The 17,036-nt window shown below is 43.3% G+C and overlaps 3 protein-coding genes and 1 long non-coding RNA gene across 4 annotated transcripts in view; 1 reads left to right on the plus strand and 3 right to left on the minus strand.

Moving 5' to 3' along the window:
- The first annotated feature begins 304 nt into the window (after positions 1-304).
- Positions 305-2,754, plus strand: c24h19orf53 (chromosome 24 C19orf53 homolog). The gene is made up of 3 exons (XM_012829296.3): positions 305-454; positions 888-943; positions 2,144-2,754. The coding sequence occupies exons 1-3, from the start codon at positions 367-369 to the stop codon at positions 2,306-2,308; spliced, it is 309 nt and encodes a 102-aa protein (XP_012684750.1). The 5' UTR covers positions 305-366; the 3' UTR covers positions 2,309-2,754.
- Positions 2,755-3,276: 522 nt separating this feature from the next.
- On the minus strand, positions 3,277-10,780 carry LOC116219079 (low-density lipoprotein receptor-like). Its single transcript, XM_031562009.1, has 7 exons — positions 10,777-10,780; positions 10,469-10,591; positions 9,736-9,858; positions 8,220-8,342; positions 7,610-7,726; positions 7,055-7,217; positions 3,277-3,426 (listed from the first exon to the last, which is right to left on the minus strand). Exons 1-6 carry the CDS (start codon positions 10,778-10,780, stop codon positions 7,072-7,074), a joined length of 636 nt encoding a protein of 211 aa, XP_031417869.1. The 3' UTR covers positions 3,277-3,426; positions 7,055-7,071.
- Positions 10,781-10,827: 47 nt separating this feature from the next.
- On the minus strand, positions 10,828-13,309 carry LOC116218998. Its single transcript, XR_004163066.1, has 4 exons — positions 13,193-13,309; positions 11,851-11,973; positions 11,561-11,683; positions 10,828-10,944 (listed from the first exon to the last, which is right to left on the minus strand). It is a non-coding gene; the product is annotated as an uncharacterized LOC116218998 (long non-coding RNA).
- A 185-nt stretch (positions 13,310-13,494) lies between these two features.
- Positions 13,495-17,036, minus strand: part of LOC116219080 (low-density lipoprotein receptor-like) — a 6,357-nt gene continuing 2,815 nt past the window's right edge. The window contains exons 5-8 of the mRNA XM_042703494.1: positions 17,032-17,036; positions 15,793-15,930; positions 14,101-14,283; positions 13,495-13,511 (exon numbers count right to left, since the gene is read on the minus strand). The exon at positions 17,032-17,036 is cut by the window's right edge and continues 133 nt beyond it. Coding sequence (XP_042559428.1) covers positions 13,495-13,511; positions 14,101-14,283; positions 15,793-15,930; positions 17,032-17,036 — 343 coding nt within the window. The remainder of the gene's footprint in view (positions 13,512-14,100; positions 14,284-15,792; positions 15,931-17,031) is intronic.

Raw genomic sequence — 17,036 nt, forward strand, 5'->3', positions numbered from 1 at the left:
AAGGCGACCTCCATGGGGAAAAAAAAAAACAAGAAGCGTCTCTTTCACGTCAAATGCAAATAAAAGAAGAGAAGATGGCCTCGAATGCCTCGTGTTTTATTTTTGTCTCAATACTACTACCCCGCTAGCAAGAACTGAATAATAACAATAATAATAGCCGTTGTTGTTGTTGTTGTTGTTGTTGTTGTTGTAATTAGTGCTTTTTCGTCACGTTCAAGTAAATCCCATGTATCATTTAGGCCTCTGCTTGGCTCATTACAGTGACGTTTCTGAACTCACCAAACCTCCACTATCCCACAATGCATCTTTAGTCATTCCTTTTCTATCGTTCATTCTACGGTGACAAGGCAAGCGTACGTGGTCGACATGGCTCAAGGTAAACAGAAATTTAAAGCTCAACGACCCGGTGGTGGGAAGAAACCGAGCCAGAAACCAAAAGGAGCCAAGAAAGGAGGTAAGAATGCATTATGGCAAAGTCTTGAATGACAATTTGTTCAACCAGAATGTGAAGATTTGCACTTCTACGACACCGTGGGGCCGCCATCTTGGCTCTACAATAGCTGGTCACATAGATTAGAGTAGATAACACGCGAAAGAAGCGTAACGTTAACCTTCGCACAGTTTCCAGCATCTGACATCCTCTTTGAGTTCGTTATGGAGGGAAATGAAATGCATGTTTTTACTCTGAATGTAACACCGTTGTCTTAATAATGACGACTCCCAATAATCATGCAGTCGTTATTTTTTTTTAACTCCACGTGACGGCTTATCTTAATTAAGACGTGGATTAGAAATGTTAACGTTAGGCTAATACAGTTGTACAATTGTGTTATTTCAAAAAGTCTCTGTCGAGTTATTTCACTATGCTGATATGTTGTCTTTTCAAGCGAGGACAATCGCACCAAAGAAAACACAAGTCGTCCAGCAACAGAAACTAAAGAAGGTAACATGCTTATCCCTAAACCGAGAGAGTGATGGCGAATGCTTGTTTGACTGTGTTGAGTTATCCCTCAGAAGTTGGTCTCTGGGGCTTTGCTACAGTCTATTCTACATTTACAATGCTCCTATTTGGTCTCCGCTGTTGTTCATTCATGACCATAAATAAACAACGGTAGATAAATATGATCTGCACAGTAACCCAAGCTGTCATCGCTAAAACAACTCGCCTGTCTAAGTTAGCATCTTTAAATCAATATTAACTTTCCGTTCGTTGGCATGCCCACTTGTGCCGTCATAATTCATATTAGTACGCTATTACAACTAGAAGCTACTTATAACTAATCTAAACAAGGTGACAGGCCGAGGTGACAGCTGAAAGAACTCTGATAGCCGCTGTACGTAGACGGGTGCCAGAATGGGACCAGGACTGCCAGCTACTGGATCTCTTGGCACCTTGGCCTCGAAGCTAATTTTGAAAGGCTTTGACGTAGTTTGTGATGCACACTCGTAAAGTGTCTTTTCCACTTCACTTGTTGTTGAGGCCGGTGAATTGATTTTGGCTCGGCTCAAGACCCCTTCTAGTCAGATGGTGCAGAGACAAGTGATTGAGGAGAAAGTGTTTGTTTGTATGTTTACGCGAGTTGCCACGTCCGTCCGTTATTCTGTGCCCACACTGACTGGCTTGTGGAAAGCAGCTGCAGACAGAACATTGGGAGGGTTCCAAATCCCACACGACCTTCACTCGTATTGTTCCCTGCAGAGTCAGTGATGTCACAATAGACAGGATGCTATTTAAACCTCAGCTAGAGAGTCTCTGTTGCTATGACAACACCTGGCCTAGAATGACCCTACGCCGTTCTCCTGGGTGGGTTAGCAGACTAGCCTACAGACTATTTGGGGGGGGGTCAGGTCCTCTGACTGATGGTGTGAGTAACGGCACACGTCCTTCGAGATCTGAACACACACCACCTCTCACACATGTATGCCATCACGCCATTAACTCTGTAGGTAGTTATAGTTACGGCATTCTTGTCCAAAGCAACTTGCAAAAACATCTGAACACACAGGACCTTCCACACATGCATGCAGTTAAAGCTCTGCTTTTCCCCTCTCCCTTTCCCCTTTATTTTCTCTCTCTCTCTCCCCCTCTTTCCTGCCCTCTGTTGCTCTCCTCCCTTCTCTCCCTCCCTCTCTTCTCTCTCAGGGTCTGGAGGTGGCCATCAGGAAAAAGATTGAGCAGGAGGTGGTCCAGAAGGCCAGCACCTCCATGCACAAGCGGCTCAACGTGCTGAAGGCCCCCGAGGGCAAAGGAGCGGGCGGCCCCCCTCGCCCCAACGCCCCCACCTCTGCCGCTGGGTCATCCAAATAACACACACACACACACACACACACTGTGTGTAGTAGACTGTGGTCCGGCTCCCTACTCTGAGGGGTTTAGCGTTTGAACACTTTCCAAAAGATATACAGTTGTTGTTTTGAAACTGTAGTTTTGAATTAATGTAATTAGGAGCATCAGTTTTAGGGGGGCGAAGTCTGAAGTCTGAAGTCGGAGGTGTTGCTCTTGTAGCAGGTCTGAAAAACTACTGTGTGGTTGTGATTTTGTTGTTATCCGAACATTGCAGCTACTGCTGTTGGTGTTTTGTATTAAATGGATGTCTAGTATATATATATATGGCCACTAGGTGGCACCCTAGAGCTGTATGATTCCAGCTCTGGCCAAACTCATGCACCACAAAGGAGAAAAGTTCTTATCAATCCAAGCTTTTCTGTACAGAGATCTTTTATGAAATGACACATTAAAAATATTATCCAACAGGCCCTGTTCCGTTTTTTCCCTCTTGGTGTTACTCTGTGTCTTTCTTGGGGGACACCCCCCCCCCCCTTGGAAAGGAGCCGTTTACCACATGAAGCACAACTATGAGAGAGGGCGGCACGGGAGCAGACATGTTCTAGAGAGTGTCACACGGTTACCTAGGTAACCCCTACGACGATCATGCACTCGCATACAAACACACAGACGCAGGTAATGCTTCACATTAAGAATGTCTTTGATAACGTCTCAATACATAACCTCAGCATTTAAACAAACCAAAAGAACATGTCAGATGTTAAATACTAAACGGTTTATTCAACTTAAAGGGACATTTCACACCAATAAAAATCATGCCTGTTAAAGCCAGTAGAACACATGATTTTTGTCCTTCTTCTGTGGAACACTAAACTAGTCAGCGGTAGCCGAGTCTCTCTCTTTTTCGAACGTTCTCAGGGTTCACATATTTAGCATCTTTCCCTGTCAAACTGACGTGCTTAATGACAGGCAGCATTGTGCTGCTCAGACCAGTAGACCTCTCGGCGTACGGCGAAGCAGACCATGGCAGAACTCTTTATTTTCACTCATAGCTTGCTGGTGGTTTACAGGCTGGTGGTGTTGCAGCAGTTTCTGGAAGGTTCCACAGGAGAGAGCCACTGGTCATCTCTACAGCACTTCTGTATGACAAGAACATGTTGGAAATTTAAAAGGAGCACAAACAGTAATGTAATGTAAAGTGTCCATTGAAAGTATGTCCGCTGCTGACAAGTTGGCTTGAAAAGGAGAATATCTAAGCACTAAGAAAATGGCACCTCACAGTAACGGTGCAAACCCATGACAGCGACGCGATACAAAGTACATCGCTTTGAGTGGGCGTGTTGTAGCGTGTGGAAATAGCATTTTCAAACCGTCAGAGACGACACCAAACAATCTAATTGGCCACTGCCGGGAAAAATCGCTCCTCATTTGCATAGGATTCAACATTTCCCCTTTTATCTTTTATCCTTTTATATAACTTTTATCGGCCGCGTCTTCCAAAACGATGGGCTACGTCACAATGGATTGGCTCCCGTTGAAATGCATGGGATTAGAACAGTGGTTCTCAAAGTGGGGGGCGCGCCCCCCTGGGGGGGCGCGAACACTCTCCAGGGGGGGCGCGATGTCACAGACGGAGAAAGAAAAAAAAACCGCCGACCTGTCACTGGTTAGTGAAAGCTCCCTCAGTAGCGAAATGCAAGGGTCTGGACTGACCCAAACAAATCAAATACTGTTTTGCTCCTGATCCACCAATCAAAACGGAGTATTATCATTTCATAGCGAGTAGCACCTCCGCTTCCGAGTATAAAAACAAAACGCAGGCATGGAGGTAAGCGCTCACCCTGAGACGACACTTTGCAGAGTTTGTGCAATTTCTCTTGTTTCCTCTATCATTCAGATATTCATTGCTTTATAAACAGTATTTTTAAAGACTCACTCCTTCCTTAGTAATACCTTACTGCACTTGCAGTAGGTCTATTCGTAGCCTATTCTAAGGAGTAATTTGCTCCACAATCTTTTAGAAAAGCTCGTAGCCCCGAGAGCTAGCCTAGCTAGCTACCTTTTCCAACTACAGCTAGCCCTTTTCTCCTTAACACCTAGCCTACCTTTACATTTGTTGATCATCCACCGCAACAAATAAAACACCAGCACTTGAATACTATTTTGTGCTGTCCCTGTCTACATTGTGTACAGTTCGTTTGGTTAGGAATCATTGCCTAGCACAGCCTTATCCATTGTTCGTGTGCAAGTCGTTCACAACCACACATACAAGAACACGACGTTGAAATTAGAACTTTATTAACTTCATACGCTGTATCAGCAAACAAACACAACATGGACAAGTTTCTGATTCGTAAAAGTCAGAAAGAGAAGCCTGTGGACTTCTTTAAACATAAACGTGATGGCCTCCAGCAACAACGAACCACCATGTCCAAGCATAGCACTATCTCCAAGCAGTGTCTGGAGCATCTTATGTAGTTGCTCATAGAATTTCTAAGCTTGGCAAACCCCATACAATTGCCGAAACACTGATTTTGCCGGCCACGCAACACGTTTAGAATAATGATAGGTATTGTGCTGAGTTTAGCTCCTATGTCAAATTACACTGTATCACGCCGAATATCAGAAATCAGTTTGGGTCCTATTTCAAAGAGGACTACCGTTCATTCGCCTGAGTTCGGGGTCCATTTCTCTGCTCAGCAGATGAGCTGTCACTAGACATGAAAGAGCAGCTGAAGAGTGACAGTAGACTTAAGCATCTCCCCTCTTTCGTCATTCTTTTTTTTGTAAAGATCACAAGAGGCCCATAATAATAACAGTATCCTAATGATAGCAATAATACCACTTATTATTATTATGATAATAATAATAATACAATAATAATAATTGGTCGATAATCATTAATTATAATAATACCTACTATTACTGATAATAATAATAACAATAATAAAAATAAATAGTTATAATAATTGTCTGTATGGGCCTAACAATAACAATAGCCTAACCTTGACATGTCAGGCCTATCAATAACAATACACTATCTATCTATCTATCTATATATGGTGGTGTAGTTGAGGGCGGTGGCGGCGGGCCGCGGGTGGATGGGGGGGCCCCAACTACCCCTAACCAGCTTTGGGGGGGCCCAGCTTGCAAAAGTTTGAGAACCCCTGGATTAGAATATCGCGTTGCTCGTAACAGTGTCATGGGTTTGCATCGTTAGAGTAACAGACACAGAAAGAGTAACAGGTGTGGCTTGAAGACTAGAGAGTCATGCGCATGCTTACAACACAACTATTACAAGTACAACTGTAGCACACTGCACACAGTGCACCTTTCAGTCCAGAACTCTACTGACATGAACTCACAGGCCCGCCTTACAGTCCAGAACTCTACTGCCATGACCTCACAGACCCGTCTTACAGTCCAGAACTCTACTGACATGACCTCATGGGACACGGTCAGAAAACAAATAAATAAAAAGTTATAATGATAAGAAGCTGGGCTGCATTAGAAATGTGGTGAATGGAAACACAAGCAGAACACATAGCAATCTTTTGGGCTGCATGTTAAAAGGTGAAAGGTTTAACATTCCCCACATACTTTCAGCACAGTGTCACACACTGCTTGTGGTGATAGAGGCTGTTTTAGTGATGAACAGCTTCATAGTCATCCATAGTAATTACTGTGAAGCACAAACAGTGTGGTGGACTGTACATACAGTTTGGCCCTCTTTCTTTTTTCTCTCTCTCTCTCACACACACACACACACACACACACACACTCACACACACACACAAACACACCCACACACACACACACACACACACACACTCAGACTTGCACTCATTCCTCACATCCTTAAGAATACAGTGTGTGTCCCGCTCCGTTCATGGCAGCACAGCGTAGTGATGATATGTGATGACAGGCCGCATACACACACACACACACACACACACACAGTGTAGTGATGATATGTGATGACAGGCCGCATACACACACACACACACACACACACAGTGTAGTGATGATATGTGATGACAGGCCGCATATACAGTGGCCATCTAATGACACAGTCCTGACGTTCCCGGCAGAGGCACTCGGCTCAGTGAGACGTCGTCGTCATCATCATCCCTCCCCTTGACCGCCTCGCCTCCCCTTTATTCTCCGCAGAGCACACTTATCCAGCCAATCAACATGCTGCTTCAGGAGCACGGAAGCGAAAAAAGGTGTCATTTCATTGGCCGTCGAGCTCAAACATCAACAACGTTTCACCAGAATCGCAGACTCTGCCTTTAAAGCAGCGTGCTGATGTGCGTCTGTGGTTGGCGTGACTCGACTCAAATGAATCTCACTCGTGTCGTGACTCTATAGGGGGCAGTTGGTGCGACTCGCCTGAGATTACACTACTGGGGGTTTGAGTGTAGGACTGTATTTATCCGCATATGCGTCACTCTCCCCTTGTGCCTGTAATTATGGTCTGTGTGTATCACTCTCAGTGTGACTTTCAGCACGTTCAGCGGTGAGGCAAACAGGCTTTAAAACGGGCTGCTGCTGCTGCTGCTTCATACAAACAAGCAACAGATTAGCTGATTTCACACATTTAGATATCCTGGTTTCCTGTATGGAACACTGGGGAAGTTTTATCAAGTTTGGTCGTGCCACTTAAGTTTATGAAATGGATAAAGATAAAGAGTATAGATTAAAAAAGAAAATGCCTGTTTGGGCCAAAACTTATCTAGATTCTCCAGGTTTACTGAGGCTACTCACAGCAGGGGTTACTGAGGCTACTCACAGCAGTTCTGCTGCTGGTCTTCGTCGCTGCCGTCGTCACAGTCGCGGTTCCCGTTGCAGACCAGCAATGAGGGGATGCAGCCGCCGTCTCCACAGCGGAACTGTCCGGGCCCACACGTCGTTGCCACGTCAACGGTCACTAGAGAGTCAGTGTTAAATAAAAACATCCATGGAATTGTGTGGGACTGAATGACCTTTTTCAATTTACATTAAAGGTCCACTGTGTAATTTGCAAACTCGACAAACTTTTGTTTACATTCCCCCTGGTAACAATAGCCACATACAAACCTACCCAACATTCCTTTAAAGGCATAATTTCATATTAACAAATCCTGTTTTCTACATAGGCTTACACTGAGGTGTGTGTGTGTATGTGTCTGTGTGTGTGTGTGTGTGTGTGTGTGTGTGTGTGTGTGTGTGTGTGTGTGTGTGTGTGTGTGTGTGTGTGTGTGTGTGTGTGTGTGTGTGTGTCTGTGTGTGTGTGTGTGTGTGTGTGTGTGTGTGTGTGTGTGTGTGTGTGTGTACACTCACTGCAGTTCCTCTCGTCGCTCTTGTCAATGCAGTCGCTCTCTCCGTCACACACCCAGACTGAGGGGATGCAGCGGCCACCACCACAGAGGAACTCATCTAGCCTGCAGCTGGTGTGGGCTGAAGAGGTCAAAGATCAAACCATAAACACACACACACACACACACACACACACACGCACGCACACACGCACGCACAGTGTTTTTTCCCCCATTATTGTCTTTAAAAAGCTTTCATCCACATTGGATCAGAATCAGAATCAGGTTTTATTGGCCAAGTAAGTTTGCACAAACAAGGAATTTGACTTGGTAAATTGGATATTAATTGGTTTAATAGTTATGGGACTATATTTAATATTAAATCACACAAGTTTATACAAGTGATCAAGTTGTGGACAGATTTTAATCATGTATTCTTTGTCACCTGAGACAGATAGATGAATGAGAGACAGAGAGAGATGGATGGATGGATGGATGGATGGATGGATGGATGGATGGATTGATGAATGTATGGATGTATGGATGGATGGATGGATGGGTGGATGGATGGGTGGGTGGATGGATGGGTGGGTGGATGGATGGATGGATGGATGGATGGATGGATGGCTACTCACTGCAGTTGGTCTCGTCGCTCCGATCAGGGCACTCTGCGTGCCCGTCACAGACCCATTTGTTGGGGACGCAGAGGCCACTCCCACAGGAGAAATAGTCTGGAGCACAGGCCCTGTGTGCGCCCCCTGAGGGAGGAGTGACGAGGACTCATAATTACACTAATCATTCATTTAATGATGAATAATTACACTAATCATTCATTTAACGATGAATAATTAAACTAATGATTAATTTAATGATGAATAATTACACTAATGATTAAGTCATTCTGGAGCAAAGGTCCTCTGTGTGCTGCCTGCTCAACACACAGACAGGGCAGAAAGCAAGTCAGACAGACAGACACACAACATGTAATATCAATATGGATACATGTGTAATATTGATTAAACTGTATGTGTGTAATGTCTATATACAGGAGATGTGTGTATTATTTATGAAAGTGTATATGTGTAATGTCTATATGTGTAATATTTATATATAGAAGATGTGTGTAATATTTATGAAAGGGTATATGTGTAATGTCTATATGTGTAATATTTATATACAGAAGATGTGTGTAATATTTATGAAAGTGTATATGTGTAATGTCTATATGTGTAATATTTATATACAGGAGATGTGTGTAATATTTATGAAAGTGTATATGTGTAATATTTATATACAGAAGATGTGTGTAATATTTATGAAAGTGTATATGTGTAATATTTATATACAGAAGATGTGTGTAATATTTATGAAAGTGTATATGTGTAATGTCTATATGTGTAATATTTATATATAGAAGATGTGTGTAATATTTATATATAGAAGATGTGTGAAATATTTATGAAAGTGTATATGTGTAATATTTACATACAGAAGATGTGTGTAATATTTATGAAAGTGTATATGTGTAATGTTTATATACAGAAGATGTGTGTAATATTTATGAAAGTGTATATGTGTAATATTTATATATAGAAGATGTGTGTAATATTTATGAAAGTCTGTATGTGTAATATTTATATACAGAAGATGTGTGTAATATTTATGAAAGTGTATATGTGTAATATTTATATATAGATGTGTTTAATATTTATATATAGAAGATGTGTGTAATATTTGTGAAAGTGTATATGTGTAATGTCTATATACAGAAGATGTGTGTAATATTTGTGAAAGTGTATATGTGTAATATTTATATATAGATGTGTGTAATATTTATATATAGAAGATGTGTGTAATATTTATGAAAGTGTATATGTGTAATATGTATATATAGATGTGTGTACTATTTGTGAAACTGTATATGTGTAATGTCTATATGTGTAATGTCTATATACAGGGGATGTGTGTAATATTTATGAAAGTGTATATGTGTAATGTCTATATACAGGGGATGTGTGTAATATTTATGAAAGTGTATATGTGTAATGTCTATATGTGTAATATTTATATACAGAAGATGTGTGTAATATTTATGAAAGTGTATATGTGTAATGTCTATATGTGTAATGTCTATATACAGAAGATGCTCACTGCAGTGGCTCTCGTCACTGTCGTCGGCACAGTCCATCTCTCCATCACACACCCAGATGGACTGGATGCAGTTTCCGTCAGAGCAGCGGAACTGAGACGGCGAACAGGTCCTCTCTACAAACGCTGTCAAGGTCATACAGGTCAAACGTAAACATTGCGTTTGTTTGTTTATTGATTAGCTGTAGATACAAACCCCTAAATGAGTTGTGCCATATGCTATAGGCCGGCCCATTAAAGGGATTGAGAGAGGGGGGATATATCCTACAGAACCGAGCTCAGAGGGGGGCCCATCTGCTATAGGCCGGCCCATTAAAGGGATTGAGAGCAGGGGGGATATATCCTACAGAACCGAGCTCAGAGGGGGGCCCATCTGCTATAGGCCGGCCCATTAAAGGGATTGAGAGCAGGGGGGATATATCCTACAGAACCGAGCTCAGTGGGGGGCCCATCTGCTATAGGCCGGCCCATTAAAGGGATTGAGAGAGGGGGGATATATCCTACAGAACCGAGCTCAGAGGGGGGCCCATCTGCTATAGGCCGGCCCATTAAAGGGATTGAGAGCAGGGGGGATATATCCTACAGAACCGAGCTCAGTGGGGGGCCCATCTGCTATAGGCCGGCCCATTAAAGGGATTGAGAGAGGGGGGATATATCCTACAGAACCGAGCTCAGAGGGGGGCCCATCTGCTATAGGCCGGCCCATTAAAGGGATTAATAGCGGGGGGATACATACTACAGTTGGTCTCGTCGCTGTGGTCCAGACACTGAGCGACTCGGTTACACACTCCAGTGGAGGGGATGCAGGTGCCGTCGCCACAGCGAAACTCGGCCGAGGAGCAGGAGGGTACTACGGTGGCTGAGAGGGCACAAAGTTAAAGGTCAAATTTAGCAAACTAAAATGCTCTAACCATCATTTTCACAACCAGTGAAGAACAGTCCAACAGATCCCACCAGCTCACAACTTGGCGTTTGTGATTGGGTTCTTACTGGAGTCTATGAACCCATAGGCTACAAAAGCCTACTTCTCAAAATGTCCCAAACACATGTCTGTTCACAGGTGAAAAGAGGAGTAGGGATGGTGCTCACGGCAGTTTCTCTCGTCACGCCTGTCCACACACTGACTCACTCCATCACAGACTCCAGTCGAGGGGATGCAGGTACCATCATCACAACGGAAGTCAGATGGGGGACAGGTGGGTTCTACGGTGGCTGAGAAGGTACAAACTCACGCATTAAAGTGGTTTGAGGAAAGATGTTTGAGAAGTTGAGAGTATCAGTTGAAAGTTGAGAGACTCGTCACATTCCACATTTGGTAGATTTGAAGGATATGAAGCAGTTCTGTTTGTCCCATTGTGGTATTTGTAGAGGTAGAGAGAGGGAAGAGAAAGAGTAAAGAGAGATAGAAAATGAGTGCTTACAACAATTCCTCTCGTCTCTCCTGTCCACACACTGATTCACTCCATCACAGACTCCAGAGGAAGGAATGCAGGTACCGTCATCACAGAGAAAGTCAGATGGGGGACAGGTGGGTTCTACGGTGGCTGAGAAGGTACAAATTATAGAGATTATGATTGAGACTGTCTGATTACCTCTAGAATATGTGTCCATACACAGTTATCATCCCAGAAGTCTGCGGGAGTGTTTATAAGTTATGTATATATTTATATACTATATACTCATCACATTTATATACTATATACTCATCACATTCCACATTTGGTAGATTTGAAGGATATGAAGCAGTTCTGTTTGTCCCATTGTGGCATTTGTAGAGGTAGAGAGAGGGAAGAGAAAGAGTAAAGAGAGATAGAAAATGAGTGCTTACAACAATTCCTCTCGTCACTCCCGTCCACACACTGATTCACTCCATCACAGACTCCAGAGGAAGGAATGCAGGTACCATCATCACAGAGAAAGTCTGTTACCGAGCAGGCGGGTTCTACGGTGGCTGAGAAGGTACAAACTCAGGCGTCAACATGGTACACGGAAAGTAAAGATGTCTGAGAAGTTGAGGGAAGGAGGGATAAAGAAAGGAGGGAAGGAAGGAAGGAAGGAGGGATGGATGGAGGGGATGAAGAAAGGAGGGAAGGAAGGAAGAAAGAGAGGAGAACTCACTGCAGTTCCCCTCGTCACTGAGATCCAAGCAGTCAGCGCGTCCATCACAGACCCAGGAGGAGGGGATGCAGCGTCCGTCTCCACAGAGGAAATAGTCCGGGGCGCAGGTTCTCTCCGTGACGGCTGGCCAAATCACCACAAGATATCACATTTAAATCAGCACAAGATATCACATTTAAATCAGCACAAGATATCACATTTAAATCAGCACAAGATATCACATTTGAGACGGTGAGCAAAAATAAAGGCGTTTGGAGCTCGACCAATGAGGCTTTGTAAGGTCTCCAGCGCCCACAGAGAAGAAACATGCCAATCACGACCACCAGGATCTACATAATGTGATGCTGGACAGAAAAAATACTTTATATTTCCAAATTCCGTTGTATGCACATACAATGACAATAAAGGCTTTCAATTTCAATTCAAATACATTTTCAATTTCAATATTTCTCTACAGAAATATTTTAAGCACTTTGAGCTGCATTGTTTTGTATGAAAGGTGCTATACAAATACATTTTATTATTATTACAGAATGTAGCTTTTTTTAAGCCCAAAGAGTACAAGCACTTCAGAAATACACATCCCTGTCAGCGCCCCCTGTTGGCTGTTTTCATTCATAGCAGCTGAGCAGTACCTTACCTGGTGGTGTCCACTGATTCGGGGCGTTTAGCTGAAAGAGACCAAGTAGACATGGAGGTCTGAGAAGGAGGACATTCTACGTGGGCGATGGTGGTTCAGGAGATAGCGGAGTCGTTTAGCAATCAGAACCTAGTTAGATCCCGACTCCTCCTCACCAATTGTCTGAGTGTCCTTGAGCAAGACACTGAACCCCCAACCGCTTCCGATGTGCAGGTTGGCACCTTAGATAGTAGCCTCTGCAATCGGTGAGTGAATGGGTAGATGTCACCTTAGATAGTAGCCTCTGCCTCAGACATCTACCCATTCATACACCGATGGCATTCATCTGTAAGGTCTACTGTAACGCCCCTCTACACCCCCACTGGCTTTGCAGTGGCATAGCAACAGCCTTTGGGTGGTGAAAGGGCCTAATCAGCTTGATTGTCCACACCTGAGGAGGTGCCCTCAGAAGGCTTTGCTTTCCCACCATGCATTTGATTTGATGCTGGTGTGCCCACTATGGATTTTTGGTGCTTGGCACTTACTATTTTACTCTGTGTTTTTGTGATATAGAAAAATAAACCCCTATTTGTGTACACTCTGTGGTCTGTCTCCAGTTTATGTTGCGGTTCACGAGCCGGGTCGTAACATCTAGTCACTGTAGTTGCATCGGTGCATGAATGGGTGGATGTCTGAGGCACTCATCTGTAAGTGTCTACTCACTGCAGTTGCTCTCGTCAGCGTTGTCGCTGCAGTCGTGCTGCCCGTCACAGACCCACGCCGAGGGGACGCAGGTGCCGTCGCCACAGCGGAAGGAGGCCGGGTGGCAGGTCACCGGGGCGATAGCTGTGTGACAGAGAGAGAGAGAGTGTGGCGCCTGTGGTCATTTTGAAACAGGCATTTTTGTCTCGTCGCGAAACAGAGACAAAGCACCAAAACAGTTACGAAGGTGAGGTGAGGTGAGGTGAGGGGAGGTGAGGTTGGGTGAGGTTCTTTTCTACACTCCGCTATCATACATATTCCTTTCATTCTGCCATTCTTGCTGCCAAGCAGAAGAGAAAACAGACACAGTTCGGAGTTAAACACAAAGATGAGCGGCTGGATACTCACTGCAGGTAGGAGTTAAACGTAAAGTTGTAGCGGTAAGATACTCACTGCAGGTAGGAGTTAAACATAAAGGTGTAGCTGTTAGATACTCACTGCAGGTAGGAGTTAAATGTAAAGATGAGCGGTTAGATACTCACTGCAGGTAGGAGTTAAACATAAAGGTGTAGCTGTTAGATACTCACTGCAGGTAGGAGTTAAACGCAAAGATGAACGTTAAGATACTCACTGCAGGTAGGAGTTAAACGCAAAGACGCAAAGATGAGCGGCTAGATACTCACTTCAGGTAGGAGTTAAACGTAAAGGTGTAGCGGTTAGATACTCACTTCAGGTAGGAGTTAAACGTAAAGACGCAAAGATGAGAGGCTAGATACTCACTTCAGGTAGGAGTTAAACGTAAAGTTGCAAAGATGAGAGGCTAGATACTCACTTCAGGTAGGAGTTAAACGTAAAGACGCAAAGATGAGCGGTAAGATACTCACTGCAGGTAGGAGTTAAACGTAAAGGTGTAGCTGTTAGATGCTCACTGCAGGTAGGAGTTAAACGTAAATGTGTAGCGGTTAGATACTCACTGCAGTTTGCCTCATCGCTTCTGTCAGGGCACTCCACCTGTCCGTTACAGACCGCGCTGGACGGGACACACACACCATCGCCACAACGGAAGGAGTTTGGGGAGCATGTGGGCTCTGCAACGCCCCTCTCCACATTCGCTACAGATTTACAAAAAAGATAGAGGGTGAAGAACAGAATTTACTTATTTGTGTTAGTTTTTACGGGAAGTTTGAAATGACAGATTCGTCAATAATGTAGGCATATTAGGTTGAGAGTATTTGTGACGTCAGTGATGACTCGCTAAAGAAACACAGTACTCTTTCCTTAACTTTTTTCTATGAAATTGCATTTCCAGGAGATACCCATATCGTATAAATATGCCGAGGGGACGCAGGTGCCATCATCAGTTCATATATATATATATACACAGTGTGTGTCAGAGAGGAGATGAGAAACTCACTGCAATTGGTCACATCACTAACAGAAATAGACAGACAAATCACCAAACAGCAGTTGAAAGAGAAGAAGCAGAAGATCAAGAAGAACAAGAAGAACAACAACAACAAGAAGAAGGAAAAGATGAAAGACTGACTTCTCGTCACGTAACAGACGCAGAAGACAAACAGTGAAGACAGTGAGATGTAACCAGTAATCAGAGGAATAATCAGATGAAGTCAAGTCTCAGTTCATCCACTGTCATTTAGTTTCACATAAATTAATAATAATTCAAAAATAAATCTCCTGGGTCACCCGTGTGTGGTGACTTTTGGTGGTGACTAATGGTCTGATATTACATAAACATACAGAAATTAAATCAACTGTGACCGCTACATGTTTCTTTCTACACTTCGCTGTCGTACATATTTCTTTCATTCTACCATTCTTTTCAACGAGCAGAAGAGAAAAGCAGACACAGTTAGGAGTTAAACGTAAAGGTGTAGCGGTAAGATACTCACTGCAGGTAGAAGTTAAACGTAAAGGTGTAGCGGTAAGATACTCACTGCAGGTAGGAGTTAAACTTAAAGGTGTAGCGGTTAGATACTCACTGCAGGTAGGAGTTAAACTTAAAGGTGTAGCGGTTAGATACTCACTGCAGGTAGGAGTTAAACTTAAAGGTGTAGCGGTTCGATACTCACTGCAGGTAAGAGTTAAACTTAAAGGTGTAGCGGTTAGATACTCATTGCAGGTAGGAGTTAAACGTAAAGGTGTAGCGGTTAGATACTCACTGCAGGTAGGAGTTAAACTTAAAGGTGTAGCGGTTAGATACTCACTGCAGGTAGGAGTTAAACGTAAAGGTGTAGCGGTTAGATACTCACTGGAAGAGTTAAACTTAAAGGTGAGGTGGTTCTATACTCACTGCAGGTAGGAGTTCAACTTAAAGGTGTAGCGGTTAGATACTCACTGCAGGTAGGAGTTAAACTTAAAGGTGTAGCGGTTAGATACTCACTGCAGGTAGGAGTTAAACACAAAGATGAGCGTTAAGATACTCACTGCAGGTAGGAGTTAATCTTAAAGGTGTAGCGGTAAGATACTCACTGGAGGAGTTAGACGTAAAGGTGTAGCGGTAAGATACTCACTGCAGGTAGGAGTTAAACTTAAAGGTGTAGCGGTTAGATACTCACTGCAGGTAGGAGTTAAACGTAAAGGTGTAGCGGTTAGATACTCACTGCAGTTTGCCTCATCGCTTCTGTCAGGGCACTCCACCTGTCCGTTACAGACCGCGCTGGACGGGACACACACACCATCGCCACAACGGAAGGAGTTTGGGGAGCATGTGGGCTCTGCAACGCCCCTCTCCACATTCGCTACAGATTTACAAAAAAGATAGAGCGTGAAGAACAGAATTTACTTATTTGTGTTAGTTTTTACGGGAAGTTTGAAATGACAGATTCGTCAATAATGTAGGCATATTAGGTTGAGAGTATTTGTGACGTCAGTGATGACTCGCTAAAGAAACACAGTACTCTTTCCTTAACTTTTTTCTATGAAATTGCATTTCCAGGAGATACCCATATCGTATAAATATGCCGAGGGGACGCAGGTGCCATCATCAGTTCATATATATATATATATACAGTGTGTGTCAGAGAGGAGATGAGAAACTCACTGCAATTGGTCACATCACTAACAGAAATAGACAGACAAATCACCAAACAGCAGTTGAAAGACAAGAAGCAGAAGATCAAGAAGAACAAGAAGAACAACAACAACAAGAAGAAGGAAAAGATGAAAGACTGACTTCACGTCATGTAACAGACGCAGAAGACAAACAATTAGTAAAGACAGTGAGGTGTAATCAGAGGAAGTATAATCAGAGGAATAATCAGATGAAGTCAAGTCTCAGTTCATCCACTGTCATTTAGTTTCACATAAATTAATAATAATTCAAAAATAAATCTGTATGTGTGGTGACTTTTGGTGGTGACTGATGGTCTGATATTACATAAACATACAGAAATTAAATCAACTGTGACCGCTACATGTTTCTTTCTACACTTCGCTGTCGTACATATTTCTTTCATTCTACCATTCTTTTCAACGAGCAGAAGAGAAAAGCAGACACAGTTAGGAGTTTAACACAAAGATGAGCGGTTAGATACTCACTGCAGGTAGGAGTTAAACGTAAAGTTGTAGCGGTAAGATACTCACTGCAGGTAGAAGTTAAACGTAAAGGTGTAGCGGTAAGATACTCACTGCAGGTAGGAGTTAAACGTATAAACGTAAAGGTGTAGCGGTAAGATACTCACTACAGGTAGGAGTTAAACGTATAAACGTAAAGGTGTAGCGGTAAGATACTCACTGCAGGTAGGAGTTAAACGTATAAACGTAAAGGTGTAGCGGTAAGATACTCACTGCAGGTAGGAGTTAAACGTATAAACGTAAAGGTGTAGCGGTTCGATACTCACTGCAG

The sequence above is a fragment of the Clupea harengus genome, chromosome 24 (genome assembly GCF_900700415.2).
Source record: "Clupea harengus chromosome 24, Ch_v2.0.2, whole genome shotgun sequence".
Taxonomy (NCBI): Eukaryota; Metazoa; Chordata; class Actinopteri; order Clupeiformes; family Clupeidae; genus Clupea; species Clupea harengus.

Excerpts from the sequence above, each read along its gene's own strand:
- LOC116219079 (XM_031562009.1), bottom strand. Across the intron at positions 7,727-8,219 it reads GAGCGACGAGACCAACTGCA|CCCACACCAGCTGCAGGCTA; the intron begins GTGAGTAGCCAT and ends TGACCTCTTCAG. Across the intron at positions 7,218-7,609 it reads GAGCGACGAGAGGAACTGCA|TGACCGTTGACGTGGCAACG; the intron begins GTGAGTGTACAC and ends CTGACTCTCTAG.
- c24h19orf53 (XM_012829296.3), top strand. The coding sequence starts at position 367 with ATGGCTCAAGGTAAACAGAAATTTAAAGCTCAACGACCCGGTGGTGGG. Across the intron at positions 455-887 it reads AAAAGGAGCCAAGAAAGGAG|CGAGGACAATCGCACCAAAG; the intron begins GTAAGAATGCAT and ends TGTCTTTTCAAG. Across the intron at positions 944-2,143 it reads AGCAACAGAAACTAAAGAAG|GGTCTGGAGGTGGCCATCAG; the intron begins GTAACATGCTTA and ends CTTCTCTCTCAG.